Below are 15,222 nucleotides of genomic sequence, written 5' to 3' on the forward strand. Positions count from 1 at the left end.
CAGAGGTAGATCTGTTTGCATCCCCACGGAATGCAAAAGTGAAGCCTTTTTACTCTCTCCACAAAAGCCAGGAGTCGTTGGGGTTGGACGCGCTAAGTCTTGCCTGGGAATTCAACCTATGCTACGCATTCCCTCCGATAGTACTTCTTCCGCAAGTGTTGGTAAAACTTCAAAGAGAAAAAGTCAGGTTAATTTTGATAGCGCCTCAATGGCCAAAGAGGCCTTGGTACGCGACTCTACTAAGATTGTCAATAGAGCCACCTTTTCCTCTACCGGTTCGCCCGGACTTTCTAATTCAAGGCCCACTGATTCACCCCAGTCCACAATTATTCAAACTGGCAGCCTGGATCCTGAGAGGGTGATAATGAGAAACAAGGGACTTTCGGAAAAAGTTATTGAGACTATTATGAAATGTAGAAAGCCGGTAACTCAGAAGATATACCGTAAGGTTTGGAAGGTATATACAGCTTGGTGTGAATCGCGTTCAAGAAGTCAGACTTTGACTAGTTCTGTCCTGGAGTTCCTCCAGGATGGATTCGATATGAAACTAGCACCTAGTACCCTTAAGGTTCAGTGTTCAGCCTTATCCATTCTTCTAGATAGACACCTTGCACAGGAAGAATTAGTAAAGAATTTCTTTAAAGCCCTACAGAGATCTTCTCCACTTCCACATAAGATTTTTCCCCAATGGGACTTATCTTTAGTTCTCAACGGCCTAATCAAAGCTCCTTTCGAACCAATTCAGGAAATCGATATAAAGTTTTTAACGTACAAATTAGCATTTCTGATCGCCATAACGTCGGCTAGACGTTTAAGCGCTCTACAAGCCTTATCTATCAAGGACCCGTTTTTGGTAATTTGTCCGGATAGCGTAAGGCTTAGATTAGATCCTGCTTATCTGCCGAAGGTAGCTTCTACCTTTCACAGATCGCAGGAAATTGTCCTTCCTTCCTTCTGTTCCAAACCATTGGGACCAAAGGAAGAAAGTTATCACTGTCTAGATGTCAGAAGAATTATACTAGTCTATCTCTCTAGAACTAGGGAATTCAGGAAATCAAATAATCTGTTAGTATTATTTGCAGGGAAGAATAGGGGGCAGCAAGCTTCCAGACATACTATTGCTAGATGGATCAGATTAACCATAGGGACAGCTTATGAGGGGAGTAACTGTACGGTACCATCTAACATCACGGCTCATTCTACCCGTTCCTTATCGACTTCTTGGGCAGAGAGAGCGGGAGCCACCATTCAGCAAATTTGTCAAGCGGCAACTTGGTCCAGCGCATCTACCTTTATCAAACACTACAGAGTGGATGTATTATCACAGCAGGATCAGTCGTTTGGCAGAAAGGTGCTTCAGGCAGTGGTCCCTCCCTAGGTGAGTCTTTTTTGGTTCAAAAAGACTTCTTGACTATCTCTCAGGTTGTCCCGGATGATAATTAGAGAAAGACTCCTATTAGACCTACCGGTAATGGAGTTTCTGATTGTCATCCGGGACAACGCCTATAACCCTTTCCCTTCGCCTGTTGCGCACCTATCTTGTAATATACAGGTCACTGGGGGTTTTTTTATTAGTCACAAGGACGTTCCTCTCTACATCTTGGTGTTTCTGGGCTTGTTTACTTTCAGACGCACTGAGGAGTATGGGAGGGCGGGGGCTTTTAATCTTCTTGGTTGATTGTGTTTCCACAGATCCGGGGCGGGACCGGATCTCAGGTTGTCCCGGATGACAATCAGAAACTCCATTACCGGTAGGTCTAATAGGAGTCTTTTTTTTTTACAATGTTGTAGACTCAGATACAGCCTATTCACTGGATTGCTAGTGGCAAAAATTCCTGTAAATATTACTGCCCTATGTAGCTAAATATTAATGTAAGGAGAGGCGTAAGGCCAGTTTTTCCATGGATGGCTGAACTGCACACTTTTCAGGCCTACTTGTAGGCCACAAGCACCTTTCCAAAATCGTTGGTAGTACTTACTGTCCATATTTGGAGTACTGTTGAAAAGTAGGCCGCCTTTTCATCATATTGAAAAGTATGGTCTCCTCCCCTCTAGGCCACTCTCACAGGGGCTGCACAAATATCTAGACTTTAAAAACTTGGATATTATTTACATCTACCTGAAGTTGACTCTGAAGCCAGAGGACTGACTCCATAGTTTGAGTAAATGCTTGGCTCCTGCTTTAGAAGTGTATAGGTATCCAATTAAGACCATGTTGCAATGGTTCAGCTTTTCAGCAGATTTTACCTGAAGGCTGCCTTTGAGAACCCACAGTGCAGTGAAGATGGACATCAGATCTGCAGATGGCAACTGCAGAATGCATCAAACGCTCCCATCAGATTCAATTTTCTTTTTGCCCTTTTGATGCAGTATTGGCGATACTCTGCAGACCTAGTAGTAGTGATTAGGGATAATCTGCGAGCTGTAAATCTGAGTTGATGCATGATTATGCAAATTCTGTTTGCAAATGTGTGCAAATGAAAATGGATCAGTGGAATCCTGCCAAGGAAGAATTCAACTGATCCATGGTCAAGGTGCATAAACTTGCATCAACTTTTAAATTACTTGCATTTCATTAACCTTCTCTAGTAGTGACCTTGAGCTTTCCTTTAATTTGTGTTTGGAATTATTACTTCTCTGCTCAGTGTGCCACTTCTGTTTGCAAGTTACATCACTAGTTCATTGAGTCAGCAACTTAATTTCCCAGCTTCATTTGTCTCTCTTAGCTCAGGATCTAGTTTACTTTTCGCTGTGCTACTTTTCCTATATAGAGCTGCTTCAAGTAATACCATATATACTCTGTAAGCCAAATTTTTGGGACCAAAAAAGTGGTCTGCTTATATTCGAGTTGCGTGTATGGGACATATACAGCACATGCACTGTAAGTGTGCATGTATTGATAGTTACCTCTCCTTGATCCTGGCAGCTATCATACTATCTCCCGTGTTGCTCTCGGCAGTAGAGGTCCACGGCTTCAATCTCTTCTCGTTCCGGGCACCAATCTTCCTGTCTTCCTTGCAGTTCTGTACTCACCACTAGAGGTCAGATATCAGTACATAATTGCAAGGGAAATGACTACCAGGTAGGAGAAGAGTGAAGCCCAGGACCTCTAGCGGTGAGAGCTGCATGGGGGACAGGAAGATAGCTGCCCGAATAGAGAAGTAACTACAGATACAAACACAGCACTCTGCATCTCACATGCACTGCAGTAGCACTCTACATCCCACTCACACTGAGGAGGCACTCTGCATCACACACTATCTCTCACTCTGTTGGAGGTACTCTTGCTTTACACATAGGGAGGCACCGGGGCCATTTTTAGGCATAGACAAACCAGGCAAGGCCTGGAGTAAAACTTGCAGTAGTGGGCATCACAGAGCTATTATTGAAATGCTTTGCTTGGATGTTTATAAATTGCTTTGGTTTTGGATGTTTATACAGTACATTAGATTTGATTATTTTAGCACTGAAATGGGCACTGCTGATTAGCATAACAAAGGAGGCCAGAATAGCAGAACAATTAAATGGCATGTACTATTGCCTATGTAAGCTGCAATTGTCTGCAGTATTGATTGTTGCAGTTCTTTAGGCTGTCCAGGATAATATTTCAATCTATTATGTACTGTAGATGTAAGGTGTATCTAGCAGATGTATCTAGATGTAAGGTGTATCTTCTCAATTTGATATTGGTGCCTACATTACTTATGTACACTATGAGTTTTCTGTTCACAAGATTGGGGGGACAATATATGCCTTGTCTGGACCAAAATGGCTAGAAACACCCCTGGGAGACAATCTGCATCACATGGGGGAGACGTTGGGGATTCGACTTATATTCGGATTAATGTTTTTGAGAGCTGAAAGGTGGGGGGGTTAGCTTATACAGGTAGTCCCCGACTTACGAACGCCGACTTACGAACGACCCACCAATACAAACGGCATGGATTCAGTGTTTCCATGGGAACAAGCCCCCAAATTTTTTTTAAAACTGGACTTGTAGTTTTTTGAGAAAATCGATTTTTAAAAATTAAAAGAAAAATCATTTTAAACTTGTATAAGCAGGCACAGAGGGCAGAGGGGGGCACTGGAGGCACAGAAGAGGTACAGGGGACAGATATAGCACATTGTTCCGACTTAAGAACAGATTCGGGTTAAGAACGAACCTACAGTCCCTATCTTGTTTGTTAACCAGGGACTACCTGTACTCTAGTACCTAGGTTCTCAATGTGTGGTACGTGTACCCCGGGGGGATACTTCTGATGCTTCCAGGGGGTACTCTGGCTTGATATACTTAACCAAGAATAACACATTTAGAGTTGTAGAAATTGATACATCTTATTTAAACACCAAATTTAGCTAATTAAAAGCAATAGTAAATGCTTGGAAATTGTTTAGCACCAAATATCATGTACTACGATTAAACATATTTGTCAAGGGGTACTTGTGATAATGTTTACTATGCTAGGGGGTACTTGGTGAGTACAGGGTTTTAAAAGGGGTACATACCAATAAAATGTTGAAACACTGCTCTAGTATATAGATGGTCTAAGAATAGCAGCCATCGCTGTGCTGGTCAGTTCATACATTCTTTCTACTTGCCTAGCAGAGCACTTAGGCTGCTTTATTGTTCTTGTGTCATTTTGCAACATACAAATCTTTCCGCATTACTGACTGTAAAATGCATTTTGCTAAATGTTGTTGACTTGTCCTTACAAATAGAATCCACCAAACTTCTTACGAGCATCAGCGATAGAGGAACATGTGAAACCTGTGGTGGTAATGGCCAATGAAACTCCAGAGGAGGAAGAGCCCCCCCAAACTGAATCCCTGATTGAGATCACTAATGCCCAGCCTGTGGAACAGCCGGTAAGTGCTGTATTTATTCTTGGATATCCACTTTTTATGTCTTGCTACTTCCATTCTGCTTTTGTGGCTATGTCGTGTCTTTCCAGTAACAGATGTAGCCTATCAGAGTTGTGAACAACCGTAAACTTAGTGGATCTGTCCACCCCCCTTTTTTTTTTTTTTTCTCACTACAGAGACCGGATCCTATTAATGAGTGTTACAAAGTTTTGACATAAAGGATAACAAGAATGTTTGCATTTTTCTGTGTGTTTATGTAAAGGTAAATGGCACTTTTCAAAAGGAAGACCTTTAAGGTAGCCTTCAAATAGAAAGGATGAATGAAGCAGGTCGTTTGTAATTCGCCATGGCAGCAGTCACCCAGCTACAAACTTTGTGTGATCAGCAATGGCTTACTTTATATTTGTTTCTTAGTGACCGACTAACTCATTAATTTCCTTGGTCAGGTTTCTTATAGAGAATGGTCTAAGCTGACCACACAGCCTGTGGACTAATGCCACACAAGCTGTGTGCTGGTCTCCGCATTCTCTTCTGTTTTGTAATGAAAGTGGTAGGATTAGGGCTGGTTCACACGGGCGTCTGCTGAGCTTTTGCTTGGCATTGCGTTCAAACGCCAGCGTTTAAAAGCTAGCTTTTGAAAGCTTTTGAAAAGCGTTCAAGGCTAGCAGTTCTGGTCTCTGCTATTGTTTCCTCGCGTTTACTGCCTCTGAAAGCAGCATGTTGCTTTTGAGACTAGACGCAACGCTGGGATCTACTGCCAGGCTTTCATGAAAGCCTGCAAAAGCCAGCTCTAAACGCTCCCATTCACTTGCATGGGATGGCAGTAGATCCCAAAAAACGCTGTGTCTAAAACGCTGCGTTAAACGCCACAAAAACGCCCGTCTGAACCAGCCCTTAGAGTGGTTGCAGTCTAGTAAGCCATCAGCCCATCATATTGTATGAGAATGGTTGTATTATCCTAAAGAACTACAATTGGGGAAACTTGCATCAGTATCGTGTATTGCACAATCTTGCCAGAACTAAATAAATAGGAAATTATTTTGTATTTTAATGTTTAGGTTGTAGAAGACCTCTTTGAACAAACGTTTGGCCCTCCAAATGGTCTTGTGATAGATGACAGGTAGGGATTATTACATAAACGCCTGCCTGTTGCTGGTGGTATGGCTTGATTTCATTGCTTGATTACTACATAATTAATTCTATTTTATTTTTGCTTTTAGGGACCTTCAAATAGAAAATCTTAAAAAAGAAATTGAAATGCTGCGTTCAGAATTGGAAAAAATTAAGCTGGAGGTGAAGATTAAAAATTTGACATTGTGTATTTTACATGCTGTTTTTAGATATGCATCCTTTTTGCATAATAATTACTCATTATTTGAGCTAATGAGTGTTAATAGCTTCAGTCAGCATGGAAGCTTACCTTAAAGAAAAACTCAGACCAAGAATTGAACTTTATCCTAATCAGTAGCTGATACCCCTTTTTACATGAGAAATCTATTCCTTTTCACAAACAGACCATCAGGGGGCGCTGTATGACTGATATTGTGGTGAAACCCCTCCCACAAAGAAATTCTGAGTAGTACTCTTGGCAGTTTCCTGTCTGTGAACCTTGCTGCATTGTGGGAAATGGCTGTTTACAGCTGTTTCCAACTGCCAAAAAAACATGCAGGAGCTACATCACCTGCCAGCAGTAAAAATGGCATCATGTAATGTCAGAATGTAAATTAGAAATTTAAATGATTTTACAATGGGCAAACACTGACTAAATAATTTATACATAATTATTGTAAAAATGAAGCACTTTTAATACATGATTTTCACCGGAGTTCCTCTTTAGGATATTAGACATGCACAAGATGCAAAGTTTTCTAGTCTGGGAGGTGTTTCCCCCCCCCCCCCCCCCCATTTTATTTTTGCTTTCACAATTGGGTGCTTCTTATTCCCGCTAGTTTATGGTTGACCTCCCCATCTAGACTCTTTTGGAAAGTAATATACTAGTGGAGTCCTATGGGGGAAAAACACTATAGAAATGTTATTGTATAGTATCCACCATGGGTGGATAAGGACCCCCGTGTGACTAAATATAGTCTATACTTCCAATACCACCCACATATACATTACTGTATATACTCGCATGTAAGCCACATTTTTGAGCAAAAAAAGTGCTCAAAAGTGCCCCCTCGGCTTACATGCGAGTCATGTCCACCTGAATGCCTTGCCGACTAGTTATAGCCCCCCCCCGGCTTTGTCCATGCATTCCAAATGGAGGTGCCGTTTTCTCAGGGGCTCTCCACTGGGACAATTTCTGTGGTTGCTGCGGTGTAGCAGAGCGGGGGCTCCCCGATGTGACACTTTCCACAGTGGCTGCGGTGTAGCAGATCATAGAGAGCAGCGGCGTCACGTGGAGCTCTGGGGATTCCCTTGCCTCTCTGTCTCGCTATGTCTCAAGGCGCCACTAGATTGCGTCATATGAGACACGGCAAGCTATGAGAGAGGCAAGGGAATCCCCAGAGCTCCACGTGACGCCGCTGCTCTATACGATCTGCTACACCGCAGCCACCATGGAAATTGTCCCAGTGGAGAGCCCCTGAGAAAACTGCACCTCCATTTGGAACTGTATATGCATCCAGCACATAAGGGAAGTGACGATGTTGCTCTCTCCGCTCCGCTGCACCTCAGGTCAGGCCTCCTAGTGACTGCCACACACTCTGTTGATGCGGGGGTTCACGGACACAAGACACAGTAGAGTGCCCTTGATAAAGTAACAATTTCATTTTGTATTGGGCACAGGGGATACACAGCAGTGGGGTGCATCTGTCACAGGGACCTCAAAATGCATGCTTTATTTTACTGATAGTGCACAGGGAGCATGCAGAACAGGCAAGACACAGCTAGACCAGCAGACTTATTTAGATACAAAATTTGCATCCTAAGCCACCTATTTATGCAAGTGTGTCTCTGTACTGCTCCTTGTATTTTTAAGCAAAGGGGGCATTCTTGCGGGGTGACAATTTTTATGCTGTGGGGCACTTGAGTGTGTGTGTGTGTGTGTGTGTGTGTGTGTGTGTGTGTGTGTGTGTGTGTGTGTGTGTGTGTGTGTGTGTGTGTGTGTGTGTGTGTGTGTGTGTGTGTGTGTGTGTGTGTGTGTGTGTGTGTGTGTGTGTGTGTGTGTGTGTGTGTGTTTTACATTGTCACTCTCAGTGCACTATATAGAGGCACCTGTGACTGTGGCTCTGCTTCTCTGCCTTTGCTGCGATTCCTACCCTCGGCTTGTATGCGAGTCAATCAGTTTTACCCCTTTTTAAAGGTAAAACTTGGGGGGTCGGCTTATATGCGAGTATATACGGTACCATAAGGATTTATCTTCTATATTATTTGGCCTTCATTCTGTTTTTTTTTGCCACATATCAGAATGTCTTGAAAGTGGGCCAAAGGACACTCATACCAACATGGGAAAAAAATACAAACCCATTGCATGTTTACAGTGTTGCACTAGGACTGGGCTAACCTTCTTGTAGATGTCTAACCATAGGAGGTGAACCAAGGAGTCCACAAGATTGCTTATGTCCTTATAATAATGTGTTAAATCCTATTAGTGGTTCTTACAGGTCACCTATCATTGCAGGGCATACATATACCTTGTCTCTTATATTGTTATAACCTGCTTACAAGTAGACATTTGCACAAATGTGGTCTGCAGATCATACATGGCAAAGCCAGGCAATTGCGGTCTTCTGGATAATATTGGGCTCTATTCACAAAATTTCTCATGAATGACTTATTACCTTATAACTTTTCAGCACATTTACAAGCAAAATAATCACTCAAAGTAAGTTGTTCCTGATTACCTTCATTACAATATTACTTTGCTTACCTTAAAGAGACACTGAAGCGAAAAAGATATTATGATTTGTATGTGTAGCACAGCTAAGAAATAAAACATTAAGATCAGATACATCAGTGTAATTGTTTCCAGTACAGGAGGAGTTGAGAAACTCCAGTTGTTATCTCTATGCAAACAAGCCATTAAGCTCTCCGACTAAGTGGTGAGGGCTGTTATCTGACTTTTATTATCTCAACTGTAAGTGAACTGTTTACTTTTCCTCTGCTAGAGGAGAGGTCATTACTTCACAGACTGCTCTGAAATTTTTATTTTCACTTCAGAAAATACCTGCTGTTCCTGTTCATGGGCTTGTGTCCTTAACCCTCCAGCTTCTTTCACTTCAAAAAGATCCCCTGGGGGGTACTCACCTCAGGTGGGGGAATCCTCTGGATCCTAATGAGGCTTCCCACGCCGTCCTCCGTCCCACGGGGGTCTCGCTGCAGCCCTCTGAACAGCCGGCGACAGGCCAGACTAATTTCAATATTTACCTTTGCTGGCTCCAGCGGGGGCGCTGTGGCTGCTTTCGGCTCGGAAATGGACGGAAATACCCGATCTCCGTCGGGTCCGCTCTACTGTGCAGGTGCCGGAGACTTGCGCCTGCGCAGTAGAGCGGACCCGACGGAGATCGGGTATTTCCGTCTATTTCTGAGCCGAAAGCAGCCACAGCGCCCCCGCTGGAGCCAGCAAAGGTAAATATTGAAATTACAGTCGGGCCTGTCGCCGGCTGTACGGAGGGCTGCCGCGAGACCCCCGAGGGACGGAGGACGGCGTGGGAAGCCTCATTAGGATCCTGAGGCTTCCCCCACCCGAGGTGAGTACCCCCCAGGGGACGTTTTGCCGTTACAGTTCCTCTTTAAAGAGACACTGAGGCGGAAAAAAAATTATATTATAATTTGTATGTGTAGTACAGCTAAGAAATAAAACATTAAGATCAGATACATCAGTCTAATTGTTTCCAGTACAGGAAGAGTTGATAAACTCCAGTTGTTATCTCTATGCAAACAAGCCATTAAGCTCTCCCACTAAGTTAGTCCTGGAGAGGGCTGTTATCTGACTTTTATTATCTCAACTGTAAGTGAACTATTTACTTTTCCTCTGCTAGAGGAGAGGTCATTACTTCACAGACTGCTCTGAAAGACTCATTTTGAATGCTGAGTGTTGTGTAATCTGCACATATTATAGAATGATGCAATGTTAGAAAAAACACTATATACCTGAAAATAAAAGGATGAGAATATTTTCTTTGCTGCTAATCTTCTAGTAATTCATAGTACACAACCAATTCACTATATCATATATTTTTTTTCGCTTCAGTGTCTCTTTAATTATATTATATTTTTGCTCTTTTGGAGCTTAAAAATGTAACACAGATCAGGTGAAAACAGAGGAAAACAGGTGAAAAAGCTTTGTGAATCATGCCCATTGTCTTGTATATGGATGGTATAACTACTCGATGCTTGGGCCCTGAAGTAATGAAGCCATACAAGGAGCAATACTGATAAGGACTATGAGATGCTAGTCTTGCATTTTTCCTACCGCAGATTCCCTTAACTTGGTTGTGGTAATGACAATGGTTACATGGTTTCTCATTCTAGGCACAGAAGTACATCATGCAGCTGAAAGGTCAGATTAACACTTTAGAAGCTGAGGTGGAGGAGCAGCGGAAGCAGAAGCAGAAAGCCTTGGTGGATAATGAACAGCTGCGGGACGAGTTGGAGAAATTGCGGAAACTGAAGCAGGAGAGCGATAAAACCCAGGGGCTTCATGTGGAAATGGAAAGTAGGTCTTCAGAAATTGGCAGAATTTCTAAAGCAAGTGACATCTTTAATCCATGCAGTGGTTGTTTGTTGTGTGTATGCGCTGCTTATGCCCTGGCAGCTCCTGAAAGGCTTATAAAAATGCAGAAGCTTAATTACACCATAGGGATTTCACAAACATCTGCCACCAGGCTGCGATCAGCAACATGATTAAAATGTACTTAATGCCAAAGCAAAAAACAAATTAAGATAAAGTAGCCATTTAATTATGTGCAAATGTAAGTCTAATTATACTGCATACAAGAAAAGTGTTTGTATAAAAACAGAGAACGAAGTCGAATCATGTCTAGAAATTAGCAACACTTTGTTGGAGTATAAGTGGTTATCCCCATGCCTTTCAACTGCCAGGCCCACATGGAATAATTGCTCACTTCTGTGTGGTTTCATCTCATGTAGCTGCAGACCTCCTCCCTGATGCATTCAACTTCTCAAACGTTTCTGACCTGCACATCGTAATGACAGTTCACGTGATTTCCATAAGTGTATTGCTTGGCACTGGATAGTTGTCACTTTTTGCTCTGAAGGGGTGGCAGGGGGGGGGGGGAGTACCAGGGCCATTTCTTGGGAAGTGCAACAGTCCTGGGCGCAGACAGGTAAGTAGAAGGGGGCGCAGGCAGAAGGACATAACCGCTAGGAAGCTGGTGACGTGCGGTGCAGCCAAATGGAAGATCACCAGCACAATCACCTTCCTTGACTCCTCCTTGGCTGCCTGCATCAGACGTAAAGTCATCATCATGTCACCACCGCATGACACCTGATGTCCTGTAGCGGTACTACAGGCTGTCAGTATGCGACGCCCATGGAGGAGTCTGCTTTCCGGGCTCTCTTCGCCTGTGTTTTCCTGGTCTCTGCTTCCTCCTGGATAAGCGGCTGGTCACTAGTAAGTAGTGACTGGGGTTGGGGGGAAGGGAGCGCAATTTTTACACCCTTGCCCTGGGTGTAATTTCGCCTAGAAATTGCCCTGGGCAGGACTAATTGGAAAAAAGGGACAGGCTGAGCAGGTAGGTACACAGCTTCAACATCTTTACTAACCTAACATATTTGTGTGTTGTCCTTTACAGCAGCCCTAGATGGTTTATGTTTTGTTTTGCAGTTGAATTTCTTTAAAGTGAATTAATATGAACGAGAGATTTCTTGAAGAGGCATTTTATAATTTACTGAGTAATAATTCTTTTTAAGCTTTTCTGGCGGCATGAAACTTATGGTGGCCTCTAATGATGCAACTTTTTTGTCCAATTTTATAAAATTTGTGTAGTTGCAGATTAAAGAGTGAATATATTGAATAGATACTTTAGGCAGTCTCTTTTATTACATAGAAATGGTAAGATTGGGCAAAAAATATTAAATCATTAGTGGACATCTTTAGTCTTCACTCAATCATTTAGACTCTACATTTCAAACTCCAGCCTACGGGCTGAATCTGGCCCACAGAGCCATCAAAATTTGGACCGCAAGTAATTGCCCCACTTTGTTATGCTTGGCCTACTCTAGACTACCAGGGAAGCTATATGGGGAGGGTGAAAGCACTAGACACTAGAGATCTGTATAGGGGGGCGAGTATAAAAGCACTATAGACACCAGGGAACTGTAAAGTTGAGAGAGGGTTGGACCATTACACACCAGGGAACTTTATAAGGGAGGTAGTTAGCTGCGATATTGCGGTTGGCCTAAGACTTGGTTCCAGTGTCAAGATTTCCTTTCCTTCTCACCTTGTATATGGACACTCCTGCATTAGTCACCGATAGTTGGGCCTGAGTCTCCAATCTCTGTATGGTTTCTTTGACATTTACGAGCTTCCTTAACTTGTTTGACTTGTAGGTGTATATTGTAGTTCTGTTGTATGACCTTTCATTCATTTTCTTGCCTTTTTTTCTTCTTATAATTTATTTTTAGAGGGAAGCTGCTACTGATTCACTTTAAAATATTGATTTCCTGCAGACGTATTGATACACATAATGGCTGCTGAATGACCTTCAACCACAGCATGCAAAGCTGATTCATGCTCCTTTTGCTAATGATTTAGCAATCCTAAGCAAAAGGAGCATGAATGTGATGTGTTGTGCTGACCTCTCTCTCCCCTCCAGCCCACTCGCTTTCTCTCTGATTCCTAGTAGGTGGCGGTTCCAGACTATGGCCTCAATTCACTAAGCTTATCTCCTGTCTTTAATAACGTGTCTAGTTATCACCATGGTGACGGGGCATGTAGTATTTAGGAAACATTTTACCTCAGGCAAACCTAAAGTTAACTCTTCTGTCTTTAAGTTAACTCTTCAATCCTTAAAATAACTCCAGAGTTAAAGACAGGTTGTTACTTAACTGCATGTGAAAATACCTACAGAGGAGGTGACTTAGCTACAGAGGAGGTGACTTAGCTACAGAGGAGGTGACTTAGCTACAGAGGAGGTGACTTAGCTACAGAGGAGGTGACTTAGCTACAGAGGAGGTGACTTAGCTACAGAGGAGGTGACTTAGCTACAGAGGAGGTGACTTAGCTACAGAGGAGGTGACTTAAGGAATGAAGAGATAAGATAACTCTCACTGTGTGGAGGTACGCTTTCTCTTGCCTTATTATCTCCAGCATGATCTTGGTGAATTGAGGCCAATATCTCTCCTCTAGTGCCACCAAGTTGTGTTTTGGAGAGACTGACGCTCACTGCCCTCTGTGTCTTCCACCATTGCTTTATTCATCATATTCTGCCTCTTGGTCCAGAAACTTTTTGCATGTTTTGTGACCTCAATGTTGCTGTGGTGGATGCAGAGAACCTGATGCTGGAGGATGTAAGGTTCCAGCAACTCAGCTGTATTTTATCTGTAGATTTTGGGAGGGGGGCAGGGTGAAAGGTGGAAGAGGCCTGGCACCCAATATTGCAGTCGGTTCCCACTGTAGTTTCATCTTAAAGGGAACCTGAGACCACTGTGGGGGAAATTCATACATACCTTGGACTTCCTCCAGCCTGCTTCAGACCTTTTGGCTCCCTTACAATCCTCCCAGGTCACCTCGATCCGCCACTAGCGTCCTCTGAAGTTTCTGTGGTTGGGGCATACTGCACATGCGCGGCTTGGTCACCCGCGCATGCGCCGACTGGCCCAGACTGGAGAAACCGCTGAGGACCCTAGCAGCAGAATCGAGGCGACCTGGGAGGATGGTGAGGGAGCCAAAGGTCTTAAGCGGGCTGGAGGAAGCCCCAGGCATGTTTGAATATTCTCCCCACCAACCCCCCCATCTCCGATACACTTAAAATCATATTCTACTAATGGAGGGTATTGTTGTGCTTTTACTGGTTTGCTGTATCGTATGATTCATGTCTCCCTGTCAAATGTGATTTGCAATTATGATTACAACTCTTATGTTTCTACGCAGTTGTCTGGTCACTTTTCATGAATCAACTAATGGGTATATAGCGTATATTAGTATAAGGGTGTTTATTAATCTGTTACATGTGAGTTTATATGAAGGAGATGTACAGCTTACCACACAAAGCCTCCCACCTATTTATCTTTAATTTCCCTTTGGTATTAGTGATGTATCATTAATACTTCTGTTTTTGATTAACAGAGAAAGTACAAGCAACTGAAGTACGTTACAACAAATTGAAGGAAAAGCACAATGAGCTGATCAATGTACATGCTGGACTTTTGAGAAAGGTACCTTTTTGCGTTTTAATATGACTTAAAATAAATAAATTAGTATGACTTATTTCAGGGTTCCCTATTTCAAACCTCTTCCTTTGTATTCTTCATCAAATTATTTTCACTGTAGGATACATAGATTTCCCCTGGTGCAACTCTACACCATAGACAGTACCAGGGAATGCATTAGGATCCATTCCTGTGTTTGTATTAATTATTCAGTGGAAGGCAGAGTGGGGTATGCACGGGCTAACACCATTTTCTGTGTACATGTGCCATCTAGTGGATGCTTCGCAAGATGCATACTAGGTGTATACTGTATATAAAAAAAAAAACCTCATCAGTGACAGCCTTGATGGTTGGTGAAAATCAAGCACAATTCGATGATTTCAACTCTAAAAATGTACCTAGCAGTGCACGTTTAATACTCATTACTTGGTATGTTTTTAAAACCTGGTTTAAAACTGTCTCTACTTCTTGCTTTCTCACAAAAGTTTTCAGCAAAGTGAAGAACATTAAGGGCCTATTTCCACTACACGCGTTGCGATCACTGCACGCAAACTGCAGTCAGTGTTGGTCAATAGAAAAGTTTCCACTGATGCGATTTTCTGGTCGTGATGGGGAGCGGTGCGGCTAAATTTATGGATAGCATGCTGTAGCTTTCTGCAGTTCGCTTCCAGGTCCCATAGAGGTTGTATTGAACCGCATCGCAGCATGACCGGAAGTGCCTACGGGTGTGTGCGGTGCAATGATCGCACTGCACGGCAGCAATGTGGCCGGAGGAACCGGGCCCTTAACCACTTAATGACAAGCTGACTTATAAAAATGACCTGCTAGAGCTTCTTAATGGCTCCAGGACGTTTTTATAAGTCACAGTGCTGCTGCCGCTGTGCGTGTGTGCGCACTCACGCACGTGCATTTCTGTGTGCACTCCCACGTGTGCACGTACAAATAGTGAAAAAAACAAACAAAAAATACACCTTTATTTCCAAATACTATATTGTCACCATACTTTGTACTAGGGACATA

The 15,222-nt window shown here is 43.0% G+C and overlaps 1 protein-coding gene across 1 annotated transcript in view; it reads left to right on the forward strand.

Moving 5' to 3' along the window:
• Positions 1 to 15,222, forward strand: part of HIP1R (huntingtin interacting protein 1 related) — a 186,399-nt gene that overhangs the window by 108,469 nt on the left and 62,708 nt on the right. The window contains exons 11-15 of the mRNA XM_068244209.1: positions 4,720 to 4,866; positions 5,922 to 5,983; positions 6,084 to 6,156; positions 10,342 to 10,525; positions 14,120 to 14,208. Coding sequence (XP_068100310.1) covers positions 4,720 to 4,866; positions 5,922 to 5,983; positions 6,084 to 6,156; positions 10,342 to 10,525; positions 14,120 to 14,208 — 555 coding nt within the window. The remainder of the gene's footprint in view (positions 1 to 4,719; positions 4,867 to 5,921; positions 5,984 to 6,083; positions 6,157 to 10,341; positions 10,526 to 14,119; positions 14,209 to 15,222) is intronic.

The sequence above is a fragment of the Hyperolius riggenbachi genome, chromosome 1 (assembly GCF_040937935.1).
Source record: "Hyperolius riggenbachi isolate aHypRig1 chromosome 1, aHypRig1.pri, whole genome shotgun sequence".
Classification (NCBI taxonomy): domain Eukaryota; kingdom Metazoa; phylum Chordata; class Amphibia; order Anura; family Hyperoliidae; genus Hyperolius; species Hyperolius riggenbachi.